At 40.8% G+C, this 17,871-nt stretch overlaps 2 protein-coding genes and 1 long non-coding RNA gene across 10 annotated transcripts in view; 2 read left to right on the forward strand and 1 right to left on the reverse strand.

Annotated features, from left to right (window-relative positions):
- LOC133662179 (coiled-coil domain-containing protein 149-like) overlaps positions 1 to 1,151 on the forward strand; it is a 30,321-nt gene extending 29,170 nt beyond the window's left edge. For 5 of the 7 annotated variants that reach the window (XM_062065932.1, XM_062065935.1, XM_062065939.1 and 2 more), the window contains one exon: positions 1 to 1,151. This exon is cut by the window's left edge and continues 254 nt beyond it. In XM_062065932.1, the coding sequence (XP_061921916.1) occupies positions 1 to 129 (129 nt within the window). In that variant the 3' untranslated portion in view covers positions 130 to 1,151. The other 2 variants (XM_062065933.1, XM_062065936.1) reach the window with 1 other exon arrangement.
- On the reverse strand, positions 1,144 to 2,126 carry LOC133662180 (uncharacterized). Its single transcript, XR_009828075.1, has 3 exons — positions 1,922 to 2,126; positions 1,692 to 1,803; positions 1,144 to 1,623 (listed from the first exon to the last, which is right to left on the reverse strand). It is a non-coding gene; the product is annotated as an uncharacterized LOC133662180 (long non-coding RNA).
- Positions 1,501 to 17,871, forward strand: part of dhx15 (DEAH (Asp-Glu-Ala-His) box helicase 15) — a 74,241-nt gene continuing 57,870 nt past the window's right edge. Inside the window, exons 1-4 of one of the 2 annotated variants that reach the window (XM_062065931.1) lie at positions 1,501 to 1,893; positions 3,558 to 3,834; positions 3,895 to 4,073; positions 4,151 to 4,310. In XM_062065931.1, the coding sequence (XP_061921915.1) occupies positions 1,880 to 1,893; positions 3,558 to 3,834; positions 3,895 to 4,073; positions 4,151 to 4,310 (630 nt within the window). In that variant the 5' untranslated portion in view covers positions 1,501 to 1,879. The remainder of the gene's footprint in view (positions 1,894 to 3,557; positions 3,835 to 3,894; positions 4,074 to 4,150; positions 4,311 to 17,871) is intronic. The other variant, XM_062065930.1, reaches the window with a different exon arrangement.

Genomic DNA, 17,871 nt, shown 5'->3' on the forward strand with positions numbered 1-17,871 from the left:
GCGGCATTGGCGTTGAACGTTTCTCCCGATGAATTGCACCACACTTGGCTTACAGTCCAACACGAGTCGGACTACAACTCCCAGGAGGCACTTGGATTAGAATCGAAGGAGTCATTGTCCATCCAGTGACACATGTCAGGACTTGGCAAAATTGTATCCAAGATCACAGGGAAAGAGAGGCAGCTCTTTGGATGAATAACTTAAAACCATCTCGTCTCCGCGAAGCCTTTCTCTCCCTGCATCCCAATTGTTGTCTCTCTACTTCTCTTTGAGGGATGCTTAAGAAATTTGTACCCCCACCGTTTAGATGTGCCTTAATATAGCCTCACCATTCACAAACTCCATCTTTAGGATTTTCTCAACAGTAATGTGTCCCTATAGTCTTTTTATGAGCACCAAACATGAGAAAAATCTACCTTCTACCGTATTTGTTTGCTCGATTGTTGAAAGACACGCTAAAACGGTCAATGTTAAAATCTAGGCTTCGCTACACATCTTAAACTAGAGATGTGAGAGCTGTAAGTTTGATCATTAGAACTTAGCATGATGTTGCTGTTAAAATGTGAGTGCTGTTTACATAGCTATATGCTAGTGTTGCTGATGTCTGTGTCCTCCTGTTCCGCTTCTTATGTGGATTTTGGACAACACTCTTTTCTTTAAACTCAGTGACCAACACAAAGATATGGGACCTAAACTTTTGTCGATAACAGCTGGCCTCTCCACACCAACACAACTGCCTACGTGGCACAACTGGCTGTTTTTAATCCCAAAGGTGAACGATGGGAGCAGACCGCTATTTGGCACAGAGGCCCCCCCGCCCCCCCAGGAGTCTTAACACCAGATGGGATTGTGGATTAATGAAGTTGTAAAAAGGATACTGCACCTTTGCATGCTTTATAGAAAGATTTGCATATTTGCAAGAAGAAAGGCACACACTTGTTAGCAAAGATACAACAACCTTGCAACATAGGGCCGTGCATTGTCATGCTGGAACTCGAGGTGATACGACATCCTTTTTTTTGTTTTTACCACCTTAGCTCTGAATGTCAACAACATCTTGATGGAAACAGTGTGAACTAATATGTATATATATATATATATATATATATTTTTAAAGGTGCAATAAAGATGTAAGAAGAAACCGGACACTAGTTCATTTTTGTGTAACGTACAATTAGTAAAGTAAAAAAATATATATATATTAAAGCAGTCGTGAAACAGATTTTGTATTATATATAAACCGATGTGGCCAAATACTGTGACAGTTTTATTTAATTGTTTTTTTTTTCCAAGTTATAACAGCCAGATTTATTTATTTATTCAATACCTCTTTTTATTTTTTCAATAAGAAAAAACCCCATGTTTGATAAAGAAAATAAGTGAAACAATATAGATGAGGTGGTTCAGGCATCTGGTCAGGATGCCACCCGGAGGTGTTTCGAGCACGTCCGACCGGTAGGAGGCCACATGGTAGACCCAGGACACGTTGGGAAGACCATGTCTCCCGGCTGGCCTGGGAACGCCTCGGGATCCCCCGGGAGGAGTTGGACAAAATGGCTGGGGAGAGGGAAGTCTGGGCTTCCCTGCTTAGGCTGCTGCCCCCGCAACCCGACCTCGGATAAGCTGAAGATGATGGATGGAATATATAAATCCCTAACGTGCATTGCCTTTTGAGCTGTCATATATAATACCCATCCTTCCAGTGTCTCCCTGCTATGACTCCATCTGCTTGTGCATTCCCTTCATAGCAGCAAGGGGGTGGTCGCCGCAGCATCGCCATCACTGTCCACTGCTTCCCTGTACCTGCAGCCACCATCGCACCTTAGATGACTCAACATGAAAGGTACGCGCTAGTACACAAGTAAACAACTATCCAAGGATGAACATGATGAGGTAAGCACTAGCCTTAGCAACAATGCACCTTCTATGTCGTCTAGCCTGCGAGCGTTCGCCGACTTGAGGGCGTGGTTTGTGTCGCTAACGTGACGTTTCGTGACACAAAGTCGACATGATTCTGTGATTTCGTTGACGTTTTGATGTCTGACGTGGTCAAGCAAGCGGTGTAAAATGTGTGGGACTGGTTAGCTACAGTAGCCTAGCATACATAGGCTGCGATGCCGTTGCCAGGTGGGAAATGACCAAGCATCTTACCGGAAGTGTCAAGTGATGCTGTATTAATGAACATTACCCTACATACCCGAATTTATGTCACTCAGGATCTGCTAAAGTGTAAAATGTTCAAAGAATGTGTGCATGTAGCTTATAACGCACTTTAACGTGGAAATAAGATGCCATTAGAAGAACAGCGCCCCCACCTGGCTTTAAAGAGGCACATGAGACAAAACCAGGCACAGTGCTGGACGTATCTTACTGTTTGTATTAGACAATAACCATACATTTGAAAGCGTCGTAATACTTCCATATTTTGTGTTTTTTTGAAATAACTGATCGCTGAGAGGCAAGTGTATCCTGTTTGTTTTTTTAATAACATGCATATATCCATGTGTGTGTGTGTGTGTGTGTGTGTGTGTGTATATATATATATATATATATATATATATATATATATATATATATATATATATATATATATATATATATATATATATATATTAGGGGTGTGGGAAAAAATCAATTCGAATCGCGATTCTCACGTGCGATTCAGAATCGATTCAGCTTGCTGCACACATTAAAGGACATAAAGCTTCCTCAGGAAAAAGAGTCTGCTCATGCCCTTCTTGTATACAGCTTTGCTGTTGTCCTTCCAGTCCAGTCTCTGTTCAAGTGGACTCCCAGGTACTTGTACTGCCCCACTACTGCCACCTCCCGGCCCAGGATTTTGATGGGCTCCAGAGGGGTCATTTTCTTCTTGAAGTCGATGACCAGCTCCTTGGTCTTGTCCAATGTTAATGTCATACTAATCAATTGTTTTATATTGTTGCATTAAGGTATAAAAACATTTTTCTTTGGATACAATTTTTTCTCTGAGTTATCGTAGACATAATCAACGAATTAGAGTCAAATAAACAAAATTAATGATTATCGGTATCAGTATTTGCGGTTCTATCCCTGTATTTACCTGGTATTAGATCGATACCAAAATTCCCAGTGTCGCCCACCCTTGCCTTCACACATTACAGCCTTCAAATGAAAGTTCAAACTGAAGGACACATTTTCGGCCTTCAAAATAAAAGCCTAAGACTACAAGTCAAAGTATTTAGTGTGTGTATAATTGTATTATTTAGAAGAAAAAATGCATCAGATGTTGTTTATTATAAAATAGATTGATTTATTGCTTGTGTTTGTTGAAAAATACATGGGGAAGAGAACCTTTGAAAATTATTGCACATTTTCCAAAATTGTTCAGCCCTATTTTTTATACATTCTATACAAAAATATTGAACCAGTTTTGGAGTCCTACTCCAGTCATTGTATTTATACAGCTTCATCACAATGTTCATTATAGTCAGACCCTTCCTTTGCGGCTTTTATTATAGCGTCCGTTGTTTGACCACATTTGAACTTGGTTGGTGTAACAGTGAGCCAATGTCTTCCAGGAGTGAGTGGGACAGGCGACGGGGCCGTAATGGCCGCTCCAGGCGTGGGGGCCCGCTTCGAGCCACAATGGAGTCCTCCATGATGCCAGTCAATGGGCCTAAGGAACAGCAGATCAATCCCTTCACCGAGCTGCCCTACACACCCCGTTACTACGAAATCCTAAAGAAGCGTCAAGGTCTCCCTGTGTGGGAGTACAGAGAGAAATTCACTGACATCATCCTGCATCACCGGTGTTGTGTCCTGTTGGGGGAGACCGGTTCTGGAAAGACCACACAGGTAAAGAAGACCGAATGATAATTCAGTCAACCTTTTAATTTCCACTTTTTTGTCCGTCAGATCCCGCAGTGGTGCGTGGACATTTTGCCCAGAAGGGTGGTGGCTTGCACCCAGCCCAGGAGGGTGGCAGTCATGAGTGTGGCCCAGAGGGTGGCTGACGAGATGGACGTGACGCTCGGCCAGGAGGTGGGCTACTCCATACGCTTTGAAGACTGCAGTTCTGGCAAGACGGTTCTCAAGTGAGACCATGCTCCTAGATGTCTGGGTTCCTCTTTAGACTGACCTCAAACAAGGCTTTTTTGCCATGCACTCACAGGTATTTGACTGACGGAATATTGCTACGGGAGGCCATGAACGACCCACTACTGGAGCGCTACGGTGTAGTCATCCTGGATGAGGCCCACGAGCGCACGCTAGCAACAGACATCCTCATGGGGGTTCTCAAGCAGGTGGTCCGCCGGAGATATGACCTCAAGGTAACCTGATTATGTTCTCGTCTTCAATTGTGCATGAGAACTTTATGCTGTGCTCTCTTGTAGTAGTTGTGTTTTTCGTTGTTTCTTGCATTGAACAAAGTAAGCACATTCTACCGAGTCAAATACATTGAGTGTTAAACATACTTGGCCAATAAATCAGATTCTGATTGCATGACAGTTGGCAGATTTGATTAATTTCTTTGATACAGCAGTCAACTCAAAGTCCACATTTTCAAAACAGTTAACACACAGGACTAAGCAGTGGCACTCAAAAATACCACATTTTGTTTAGGGATATGCCAATCGATCGGCCACCGGTCAGTATCAGCCGATTTTCTTTTCAACATTGACGATTAATGCTTTTTTAATGCCGATCACAAACCCTTCTGACTAATATTGTATTTATTTTGCCATGACTGGTCCGTCCTGGTCATGTCCTGTGTTGTTTTTGTTGTTATTCTTCTTAGTTTAGTGCATACTTGCCAACCTTGAAATCTCCAATATCGGGAGGTGTGTGTGTGGGGGGGGGGCGTGGTTGGGGCCCCCCGCCCCAACCTTTATTAACTGAGCTCCCTCAGTTAATCCTTTATTAACTGAGGGAGCATTCAAAACCAGATGGAACAATCACAAAGCCTCGTTCAGAAGCAAAAGCTAGCGGAACACTACAGAACTCAGTAAACACATTTGGAACCTCAAAGACAATAATGTTGAATATTCGATAATATGGCAAATTCTTGCATCCAGCACACCTTACAACAGTGGTAATAAAAGATGCAACCTATGCTTAAAAGAGAAACTGTTCATTATATACAGTCCAGACTTGTCATCCCTCAACAAGCGCAGCGAAATTGTATCAGCATGCCGTCACAGAAGGAAACACCTCCTAGGTAACACATGAGCCAATCATCACGCCCCTACGCCTGCCTGTACCCACCCGCTCTGTGCCCTATATAAACCATGGTATGTGAATGCTTCCATTAAAATCTCCTGATGATTGAGGAAACCCTCATGAAACAGGCCTGTAGAGATGAAATAGTCTTGTGATTTTTTTCCCACACATACATATTACGCTCTACCACGGTATCGAGCACTATTTTTTTTGGATAATCCAATTAAGACATATATATATATATATATATATATATATATATATATATATATATATATATATATATATATATATATATATATATATATATATATATATATATATATATATATATATATATATATATATATATATATATATATATATATATATATATATATATATATATATATATATATATATTTATTTTATTATATATATAAATAAAAGAAATACTTGAATTTTAGTGTTCATTTATTTACACATATACACACACACACACACAACGCTCATCTACTCATTGTTGTACTTGAAAGTACAATGCTTTGTTAAGAGTTGAATTGTCCATCCTCTTTCTATTCTCTGTCACTATTTTTCTAACCATGCTGAACACCCTCTCTGATGATGCATTGCTGTGTGGCACGCACAAAAGTGCTTTCATCAAATGCACGAGAGTGTGGAATCTTCCATCTCTCCCTAGCATGGCCCAAAACCGGTCAATCCTTGCTTCCTGGGGAAGATCTTCCCTGGCAAGCAATTGGTACTCCAGTACTTGTACCCAGAGGCTGGTCAGGTCCAATCGCAGCTGCGGCAGACTTTTTTTTTTTTGGGGCGTGGCCTCCAGCTCTGGCTGAATACCGGGAGTTTGTCGGGAGAAAATCTCTGTTGGGAGGTTGTCAGGAGAGGCGCTGAATATCGGGATTCTCCCGCTAAAAACGGGAGGGTTGGCAAGTATGGTTTAGTGTATATTTATGTTGCCAGCGCTCCTAGTTCTCCTTTGTTTACGTTCTTGTTGCTAGGAGCGTTTGTCACCAGTTTGTTGATAAGTGTCTCCACCTGTCGTCGCCACTTATCACTCCCCTTTATATGTCCATGTCACCCTGCCAGTCGTTGCGTAATTTTTATCCGCTACACGACAGTTGCGTTTTCCTTTTTAATTCCACACTTGAAGATTTCTTGCTGTTCAACTGTTTGTGTTTAGGTTTTATGCAACGCTTTAAGTCCATGCCATGCTACGCTAGCATCTAAGTTTTTGTATTTTTGCCTTGTGAAACAAATTAAAAGCACCTTACCTGCCCGCTGCTGCTGGCACCGCCTGTCCTTCTGCACTCTGAGAACAAAACCATCGCTTCAATACGATCCGAACGCAACAATTTTAGTGCCATGGCTGACAAGCTAGCATGTAATTGTGTATCTCCATACACAGTGTAGAGCCCATTCCCTAAGTCAATAAGAATCACTTCCATTAAGTCCAATAAACCTCATTTTGTTATATCTTAAGTATCATTATCAAGTATTAGGACAAGGCTAAACATGATAAAAACCGAGTGCAAACAGGGGTAGGCATGCTGATAGCTAAGCTTACGGCTAAGCTACCTATAAACAGCCCCCCCGTGACCCCAAAAGGGACAAGCGGTAGAAAAGGATGGATGGATGGATGGATGGGTAAGCAACCACCTTGTGGGTGTGCCTTGGGTTTTGACTTTGGATTATTTTGAGTCTTATTATTTATTTCTATTAAGAGCATCCAATGTCTATTACCCTTCCAGGTAGGGCTGGACGATTATGGCAAATATTATAATAACGATTGCTTTGATTGATATTGCAATCACGATTAATAACACAAGTATTCATTAATTTGAAAACATGAGTATTTATTGTACCACTAAAACTCAACTTTAATTTAAAAGAACAACATATATAAAGTAGTAACAAATAAACAAGTAAAATATTTATAATATTAACAACAATAAATTAAAAATAAGGATAGCAATATAATAAAACAATAAAACTCAGTTTTTGTGTTTTATTGTTTTTTAATTCAATTTTTTACCTTTGTACTCGTATTTCTGCCACCATAGAGTGTGTGCTTTGTGTGTCCATCCACCCATCCATTCTCTACCACTTATCCATCTCGGGGGAGCTGGAGCCTATCCCAGCTGCATTCGGGCAGAAGGCGGGGTACACCCTGGACAAGTCGTCACCTCATTAGATCAAATTTAATAAAATGCAGAAATCCTCACATGTATTTGTGCAATAAATCTTTGGGCAATTTTAACCAATATTTCAAATCGAAGCGTAACAATGTTTATAAATTAATCAACACATTGTACTTATGGTAGGTACTTTTTTGAAACCTTTATTTTGTTAGCGCCATCAGATCAGATGTTACGCATAGCGCTGTTATTGTGAAGGGGGGAAATGTGCTGCTGTTCCGAGCTTGACGAGTACGGAGACGATTTGTGGCTGTGTAAAAAAAGTTGCGACTGTTGTCCTGTTTGCATATTGACGTTCCATCAATGATGTCGTTCTCAACAGCACAAGCAGATGAGATGTGTTGTAGGGGTACTGCATGGATTGTTCTTGCTAGCTTTAGCTTCGTAGTTGAGTTGCAGTTTTAAGTGGCTGTCTAGACAGTGTTTAGTTTAGAATATTTTGGGGATGAATAAGGGATCCTGGACACGTTATTTTCCCAAACAAATGTTCCTTCTCCTCACAATGACAGCATTTCACTCATGATGATTATGTGGGCGGTCTTTTTTACGTGGCTCCACATCGACAGCGTCTTCTCCCTGTCATCTTTGTCGTACCGGTAGTTTTTAGCGCTTCCATAGCGAGTCTACTGACAGATATAAGTTAAAACTGTAGGCTACTTTATATTAGAAATGGCAACAGTGGAGGATGAATACCCCACAAAAGGAGGATAGAGAAAAATAAGGAGCTTATTGACTACAGCGTGGAATACAATTGCTGACACGCGCACATTTCTGAACGTATCGGGACTCTTAATACACATCAGCAGGTACCAATAGTTAGGAAAAGTTGGTTTTGCATGATATTGCGAAACAAAATGCCATATAATACACCAGGTGCCATTTTGAGGTCCTTCCATAATAATACCCATATGTTGAAGCACAGTACGCCTGACTACGTTAGCCGTAATGCGCCGACAATCCATCAAGTGCAATGTCGTACTAAAAAATGTTGACAGATTTTTGAGTGTCGTGTGTAATGTTCTCTATTCTCGATGGAACATCAAAGTTTTGGGCTTGCTTTATTGAACATGTGTCAACTTGCAATCCACACTTCTTTTGTGTATGACTGCCATCCACTGGTCACACTTACCACTATACCTTGTACCAAATAAAATTGCTTCAAGGTCGGTAAGCACAACGATAATAAATCCATACTGTATATTATAAGGCGCTAAGGCTGCAACAACTAATCGATTAAAATCGATTATAAAAATAGTTGGCGATTAATTTAGTCATCGATTCGTTGGATCTATGCTATGCGCATGCGCTGAGGCTACGTTTTATTTTATTTTTTTTAACATTTATTGATAAACTACAACATTTACAAACAGCTGAGAAACAATAATCAAAATAATAGGGGTGTAACGGTACGTGTATTTGTATCGAACCATTTCGGTATGGGGGTTTCGGTTCAGTGCGGAGGTGTACCGAACGAGTTTCCACACGGACATATTAAGTAGCGTACTGCACGTTGTGTAAACAATACTCAACATGCCGGACATTTGAGGCATTTAAGAAACTGCGCCCGGACAGCCCCGCATAAGAGGACATGTCCAGTGAAAAGAGGACGTATGGTCAGTCTATCGTAGCCCGTTAGCTGCTAGCATGCTAGCAAAAGAGGACATGTCCGGTGAAACCGATCGCTACCGGGCTAGGATAGACTGACCATACGTCCTCTTTTCACCGGACATGTCCTCTTTTGCTTTTTTAAATGACTCAAATGTCCGGCATTTTGAGTTATGATTGCATGTATTAACAATGTGCGTTCTGGGTTAAGAAGGGGTTAAAAACTAAACAAATTGTGCGTGCAGCAGCATTCGTGAGGGAGGGGCAGAGACAGAGAGCGAGAGAGTTTTGATAAATGCGCATGTGTCGCCAGGCTCTGCTTTTTATCGATACATTTATCAGATTTAATTTTTTATTATCTATAGCAGGTGTGTCAAGTGTGCATTTTTGTAACATTTTCCTTGTTTTATTTGGCAAGTTAAAAGAACATGGCGCCAGTATGCTGTTTTTTTTCCAATAAAATACCGGAAAGGATAGAAATGTAGTTTGTCTCTTTTATCCGATTATTAATCGATAAATCAAAGTAATAATCGACAGATTAATCGATTATCAAATTAGTTGTTAGTTGCAGCCCTATAAGGCGCGCTGTCAAATTTTTTAGAAAATGAAAATATTTTAAATGCGCCTTATAGTACGAAAAATACGGTACTTCCATTGTCATTATTCAGATGGATATTTGTTGACAGACAACCCTATCTATCGCCTTGCCGAATTCGGAAGTTTAATTTGCCTTGATTAAGAGCAATTACGATGTCCCGCCGAGCGTAAAGCGGAGAGAGAGAAAGATCATGTTTGAGATTGAAAATGTGGCGACGCGCTTCCCATCGAAATCCTAATGCACTCTATCTAATGGCTCGAGAGGGAACAGTGTGTACTCGAAATGGGGGGCCAAGGACTGTCATAGCCTGGTATAGGTCACTGGCTTTGTAGTGGAATGACAGGTTGTTCAGCATAGACCGGCACTGTTCATCCAAAGTATTCTGGGGGCCACATTCAGAAAGATGAGGACCTCAAAGGCCGGATTTATTCCTTTACTTTATTCCATCCATCCATTTTCTACCGCTTGTCCCTTTTGGGGTCGGGGGGTGTGCTGGAGCCTATCTCAGCTGCATTTGGGCGGAAGGCCGGGTACACCCTGGATTTAATTTTTGTATATACATTAGATATTCACCGATCTTATGTTATCAGAACCAGAAGACCACTTACGACTTGTCAATGAACATGAATTATTGAGACGTGTTTAAAAATGTCTATTTTTGACCCTAATAAAGCCTGGATAAAAACGTTGCACCAACGTCAGAATGCCATCGTACACTACAACAGCTCGCTCCTCCCACAAACCTTCCTGCTAATTTGGGGTTTCTAACTCTCTTCTATCCATCCATCCATTTTCTACCGCCTGTCCCTCTCGGGGTTGCAGGGGTGCTGGAGCCTATCCCAGCTGCATTCGGGCGGAAGGCGGGGTACACCATGGACAAGTCGCCACCTCATCACAGGGCCAACACAGACAACATTCACACACTAGGGACCATTGAGTGTAATTTCAACGTTTGCAATTAATGTTAATTTTATGTTATGTAATTACTGGATTATCATTAAACTAAAAAATACTTCCCCATCTCTTTAACTACCTTTATTCAGTCAGGACAAATGAAGCTAATTTATGCATAGAGACAGTATTCAAGTTCAAGCCCTTTAAAGCCCCACTTAAGAACTTTCAGTTTTGGTTGATTTTGGCGGCGCCAGTGGACCAAAGCGGTAGTGCTTTGCCAGAAGTAGACCACATTTCCCATGAGGACTGGCACAAACTGGCATGTTCCATCCATCCATTTTCTACCGCTTGTCCCTTTCGGGATGGCAGGGGGTGCTGGAGCCTATCTCAAATGCATTCGGGCGGAATGCGGCATGTTGTCCGCTGTAATATTGGCACAAATATTATGTCTCTAATGGCTATTCTGATGTTAAATAACAGACACCTAGATTGCGCTACAAACATGGCGCTAGAATATATCAGGGTGGATGGAGATCCGAAGCAAAGAAAGACTGGCGGTATGTTTTTTCAAAGGAAGCAGTGTGAAACTATCAAGCTTGTGGCTATTTATTGCTACCACGCAAATTTCCAAAAGCTAACATTAGCATTATCATTTGGATTTGGGCATCGAAAGTCAATAATCTAGCAGGAACAGAGCCAAGGAAGCATCGGTCTGAAATTTCTCGTCTTTGAGCTCACCCATCCAACCATTTTCTACTGCTTATCCCTTTCGGGGTTGCGGGGGATGCTGGAGCTCACGCCAGTGAGTAAAAGCCGGGGCAATGTTGATCCTGACTGTCCTTTTATCCGGGTAAGCTCCATTTTTTCTTTTGTTGTCTCCTCAGACAAAACTTTTCATTTCTTTGGTTGTTGTGGAGCTTTGGTCTTGATAGCAGTAATTGCTAGTCTGCGTTCTTCTTCTTTTTGTTTACTGGCGGCGAGTAGGCGTCCGTGTCAACTTCCGTCTTTTTAACGAATGGGGAAAAGAGGAAGTGACGTATGCCGTAAAGCAAGTCAGCACATTTGTAGTTTTTTGTGTGCCGCCCTTCTCAAAGTGGCTCAGTGACAGTAAAAGTGATACAGACCCCCTCAGGCCATGACAGAGGTGTCATTCAACTAGTTTTAAGTCCATGTATCATCCCAAAAGTTATGAAAATATTTTATGAAGGTTAAAAAGTTAATTTGATATATGCCTCACGGAACATTTTCAAACGCTTTTTAGATCGTAAAATATATAGACATATTAACTAATGAATAATAACAAACAGAAGTGTTTCCCACTGACCTGCAATCAGTTTTCATGTTAGAAAAAGGGTCCAATAAGACCAAAAAATGTTGCCCGTCACATTTTTGGAAAGAGACAATCAGAAGTATCTGAAAAGATTCAAGGTTCCCGAGTCTTTACAGGTGGCATTAGGTGGTCCTCTGTCCTCTGTCGTTGTGGCTTGGGCAGCCCTTTGAGACACTTGTGATTAGGGCTATATAAATACACTTTGATTGATTGATTGACTGTGACGCTCCAACACCAAAACAACACTACACACACACACACACACACACACACACACACACACACACACACACACACACACACACACACACACACACACACACACACACACACACACACACACACACACACACACACACACACACACACACACACACACACACACACACACACACACACACACACACACACACAATCAAGACAGTTCATGCCACATTTAGGGCCTTATCGACGGTTGGCTAATCTTAAGAACTCTTCAACACTGTGCATTACCGCCAGGTCGCTGCAGTATCCTTGAACATTTTGAAGCATCTGCTTCTATAAATGTGACAGTAATCACCAAGCAGTGTCGTTTTATTATTGAGATGGAAAGGTTGCTATAATGCTGTGGCTGGAAGACCAGAGTCAGCACTTCTTCTGCAACTTCTTCTGCCTCTTTTACTCCCTCATCCCAACAAGCTTCAGTAACAAACATCTATTTTTTTATCACTGTTTTCTTTTTAATTCTTGCATTCTTCATTCTAATTACTCTATTGTGTGTCCTTGATATGTAATGTGTACAGTGTGAGTGACTTAGGTGTTAATTTACGTATAAGATCCAACTGACACTAAAACTCAAATCAGTCAAAAAACGGATCCTGTTCGTAAGCCGAGGACCACCTATATTGTCAATTCACCAAGTGGCCAAGACACATGCAGCATTGAAATTCCCTTTCTCTCTGCAGGGCGATTACAATAAAAAAAAGTCTAAAGAAGCGTTTTTTGAAATGTTTAAAAAAATGTGTCAGGTGCATAGACACTGCCGGTGTTGTCGTAACATGTCGGTCCCCTTAGTAGCATGTTAGCTGTTGGAGGGCTGTAGATGATACCGTGTTCCCGTCAATGTGTAAACGAAACATTCTTTCAGAGAGAGAGAGGGGCCGCTACCCGCCATCATAGTACCTTGGAGAGCGGTCTTCGACTGAGAGTTTTCATTGTCAAATCGAATTTATTAGATATTGCCCAGAATTGACAATCAGTGTCCATTTTCTGGCGGGTCCCATTTGGTCCGACAGCAGTGCTTTGAGCAGTGGCACGGCGAACTCCGTTGGTGCGTCCTGACGGGCCCTGTACGGAAGTTACCGTATTTTTCGGATAATAAGTCGGACCGGAGTATAAGTCGCACCTGCCGAAAATGCATAATAAAGAAGGAAAAAAACATAAATAAGTCGCACTGGAGTATAAGTCACATTTTTTGGGGAAATGTATTTGATAAAACCCAACACCAAGAATAGACATTTGAAAGGCAATTTAAAATAAATAAAGAATAGTGAACAACAGGCTGAATAAGTGTATGTTATATGACGCATAAATAACCAACTAAGAACGTGCCTGGTATGTTAACGTAACATATTATGGTAAGAGTCATTCAAATAACTATAACATATAGAACATGCTATACGTTTACCAAACAATCTGTCACTCCTAATCGCTAAATCCCATGAAATCTTATACGTCTAGTCTCTTACGTGAATGAACTAAATAATAATATTTGAAATTTTACGGTAATGTGTTAATAATTTCACACATAAGTCACTCCTGAGTAGAAGTCGCACCCCCGGCCAAACTATGAAAAAAACTGGGACTTATAGTCCGAAAAATACGGTACTTAGTGTCTTTATTACGAAAGGTTTTTTTTTACACTGAATTTATGTAACTGAATTTTTTGCATTTGAATTTTGTGAACTGAATTTATTTTTACATTAAATTATCCTGACAATTTAATTGAAAAAAATCAGTGTTTTAAAATTCAGTGTATGAAGAACATTGTAAAAAAATTTGGTGTAAAAAAAACAAAAAACGTTGCCGCTTCAAAAAGCAAGACTCACTTCCGGTAAATTAAGACTGAAGTAATCGATCCTGTCTCAGAATCAGCCAATGAGGTGTCAAGTTTGAAGTCACGTGACACGCGTCTTGCAAAACAGCATAAAAAAAGCAGTTTTGGGCTTCCTTGGCATAATACACAATAATTAACATTTCAATGCGGCCCGCTGGATGTTTCCAAACTATAGAAAAAAAATTCCAATGGTTAGAATCTGCACTCTTGAGTAACATACGATACGAAGCTCTGCTTCATACAGATGAGGTACAAACAGAGTGGGGCAGAGTGGGCTGGGCTTGTTTACACTGCGAGTGTCAGACGCAGGCAGATTTCCACAGCAACGTTCTATAGAACAGTGATATTATATTGAATATGTGGATGATTTTTACCCTTGGCATTTGTGATTCGCTGTGTTTGCTGCATCTTTATTGCTCTTGCTCGATTATAAAAGAAGTAGATCAAGGAGTTGGTCTATAGTGGAGAAGCAACGTTCATATATTCTCAATATTCAGTGTTTTATTGTTCATAGTTAATATTGGAAATCCCACATTCTAAAATGTTATGTACATTCTGACTGTCACATAATTCAGTAAAAAAAAAAAAGTTGATTCCATTTTTGAGATGGTCTTTTTAGTTCTTTACTGAAAAGACAGAATTTTTCAACACTGAATTTTTCAGCCCTGCACTTTTTTTTTTACAGTGAATTTGTATGCACTGAATTTTTATTCAAGTTTTCATACACCATCCATCCATCCATCCATCCATCCATCTTCTTCCGCTTATCCGAGGTCGGGTCGCGGGGGCAGCAGCCTAAGCAGGGAAACCCAGACTTCCCTCTCCCCAGCCACTTCGTCCAGCTCCTCCCGGGGGATCCCGAGGCGTTCCCAGGCCAGCCGGGAGACATAGTCTTCCCAACGTGTCCTGGGTCTTCCCCGTGGCCTCCTACCGGTCGGACGTGCCCTAAACGCCTCCCTAGGGAGGCGTTCGGGTGGCATCCTGACCAGATGCCCGAACCACCTCATCTGGCCCCTCTCGATGTGGAGGAGCAGCGGCTTTACTTTGAGCTCCCCCCGGATGGCAGTGCTTCTCACCCTATCTCTAAGGGAGAGCCCCGCCACCCGGCGGAGGAAACTAATTTTGGCCGCTTGTACCCGTGATCATGTCCTTTCGGTCATAACCCAAAGCTCATGACCATAGGTGAGGATGGGAACGTAGATCGATCGGTAAATAAAGAGCTTTGCCTTCCGGCTCAGCTCCTTCTTCACCACAACGGATCGATACAGCGTCCTCATTACTGAAGACGCCGCACCGATCCGCCTGTCGATCTCACGATCCACTCTTCCATCACTCGTGAACAAGACTCCAAGGTACTTGAACTCCTCCACTTGGGGCAGGGTCTCCTCCGCAACCCGGAGATGGCACTCCACCCTTTTCCGGGCGAGAACCATTTTCATACACATCATTTTTAAACACTGAATTTGTATACACTCAATTGTTTTCCATGAAATTGTCAGCAAAGAATTCAGTTCACAAAATTAAAATGCAAAAAATTCAGTTACATATGTTCAGTGTCAAAAAAAGGTTTCGTAATAATGACACAAATTAACCTCCATAACCCTCATCCCCCATCCCCGAACATCCTCTCAACACATTCCTCATTCACCTCGTAGAGTTCAACGTCTTTTGAATCGACTGTGAGGTTAATTGTCGAATAAAACTGTTTCGACTCGAATCGTAGACCATTCTTAGACACCCTTACTAATTTCTACTACTAATATTAGTATATTAATATGTTAATAATAATAGTGGGCAACACTGATTCTGACCGTATTCCTGTTTGTTAGGAAGCACACAAAAAGAAGCAGTTACGATGTCTATTGCACGGCATTGTAATGACATGAATTTTAATAACGGTTAATTTTGACAGCAGTTTTTAATTAAGTTACAGTCATAGTCTTTTGCAGAAAATATATTTTGGTTTTAGTCAAATTTTAGTAATCTAAAATGATTTAGTTTTAGTCTACGTAACTCCTTAAAAATGTAGTCGACTAAAATATGAAGTTGTAACGCATCTTTGAAGTTGTCTTTTAAATCACTTAAATGAAGGTCATTGGAGAGTATCTCAAAAACTGAATTCACAACAAGACCTGCACTCCATGAATATATCAATAGTAAATGTCACACTAACCTTGCTATGTGGTATTATCATGGCTGAAATTAAGAATTTTTAAAAATGGCGTGTTGGCCACTAAATACAGTAGCCAGTGTTATAAATCTACAATGTGTATACTGTATATCTCACATACCTGTCTTTCTTTGTGTGTTAGCTTGAAAAATTACCCTTCTGCTCTTTGGGGTTGTCAGGTTGTGCAATTAATAGCCGAACAGTGTGCAGATGACATCATAAAGTACACTGTCGGAGTATCTTGCTAATTAAATTAGCGGGCAAGCTACAACCTCTACATCAAAAGAAATGGTCGAGTAAGCGGTCTTGCTCCTGCTCTACCGTCTTTAGTAGTAACAGTAATTCAGTACAGTGTGAGTACCGTATTTTCCGGACCATAGGGCGCACCGGATTATAAGGCGCACTGCCGATGAATGGTCTATTTTTGATCTTTTTTCATATATAAGGCGCATCGAATTATAGGGTGCATTAAAGGAGTCATATTATTTTATTTTATTTTTTTAATGGAAAACACTTCCTTGTGGTCTTTATAACATGTAATGGTGGTTTTTTGGTCAAAATGTCGCATAGATTATGTTTTACAGATCATCTTCAAGCCACTTTCTGACAGTCGCTTCTGGATGCGCCGTTTTGTGGGCGGTCTTATTTACGTGGCTCACCTTCGACAGCCTTTTCTCCCCGTCATCTTTGTTGTAGCGGTGTAGCGTGCAAGGACTAAGGTTGTACGGTATACCGGTATTAGTATAGTACCGCGATACGAATGAATCATTTTCGGTACAATACCGTCTCTGAAAAGTACCGGTCCCCTACCCCCCAGCGCCCGCGTTGAAGTCACGTCGTGTCATTGCTGGTTTTACGAGCAGACGAGCATGTTCGGCAGCGCACAATCACAAAGTACTTACAAGCAGACACAGTGTGTAGACAGAAAAGGGAGAACGGTTGCATTTTGGCTTAAAAACTAACGATAAAGGTGAAGTTATAACACTGAAACGCACTCACGGAGAGGTGTTTTAAGACATGGCTAGATAGCTAGCGGCTAACGTCCATCCGCCATCGGCAGTGTTGTAGCTACTTCTAAATCACTAATCCTGGTCTCCATGGCGACAAATAAAGTACGTTTCTTACAAGTATCATCCCTGCAGGAATAGCTAAACATGCTTCATTACACACCGTAACTCACAGGCATCAAAATGTAAACAAATGCTATTGGTGGATCTAAACCCAACATTCACTGTAGTGATATCAAGTACAGGCACGCATCTAGTCGATACTACTATAATTACGTCAATATTTTTTGGCATCACAACATCTTCTTTCGTTTAAAAAAAAAAGTACATTATGTTTATAAATTCAGGAAATATGTCCCTGGACACATGAGGACTTTGAATAGGACCAATGTATGTTCCTGTAACGACTTGGTATCGGATCGATACCTAAATTGAGTGGTGTCATCCAAAACTAATGCAAAGTATCAAAGAAGAGAAGAATAAGTGATTATTACATTTTAACAGAAGTGTAGACGGAACATGTTAAAAGAGAAAATAAGCAGATATTAACAGTAAATGAACAAGTAGATTAAGGCTGCAGCTAACGATTATTTTTCTATCGATTAATCTATAGATTATTTTTTCGATTAATCGGTTAATCTATAGATTATTTTTTCGATTAATCTATAGATTATTTTTCCTTTTACCGATTATTTTTTTATTCAAAATGAAGATAAAAAAATAAATGTAGGCCCGTTTTTTCAAAAGGCATGGCTTTTATTTACAAAAAAAAAGAAGT

This window comes from Entelurus aequoreus, linkage group LG12 (genome assembly GCF_033978785.1).
Source record: "Entelurus aequoreus isolate RoL-2023_Sb linkage group LG12, RoL_Eaeq_v1.1, whole genome shotgun sequence".
Taxonomy (NCBI): Eukaryota; Metazoa; Chordata; class Actinopteri; order Syngnathiformes; family Syngnathidae; genus Entelurus; species Entelurus aequoreus.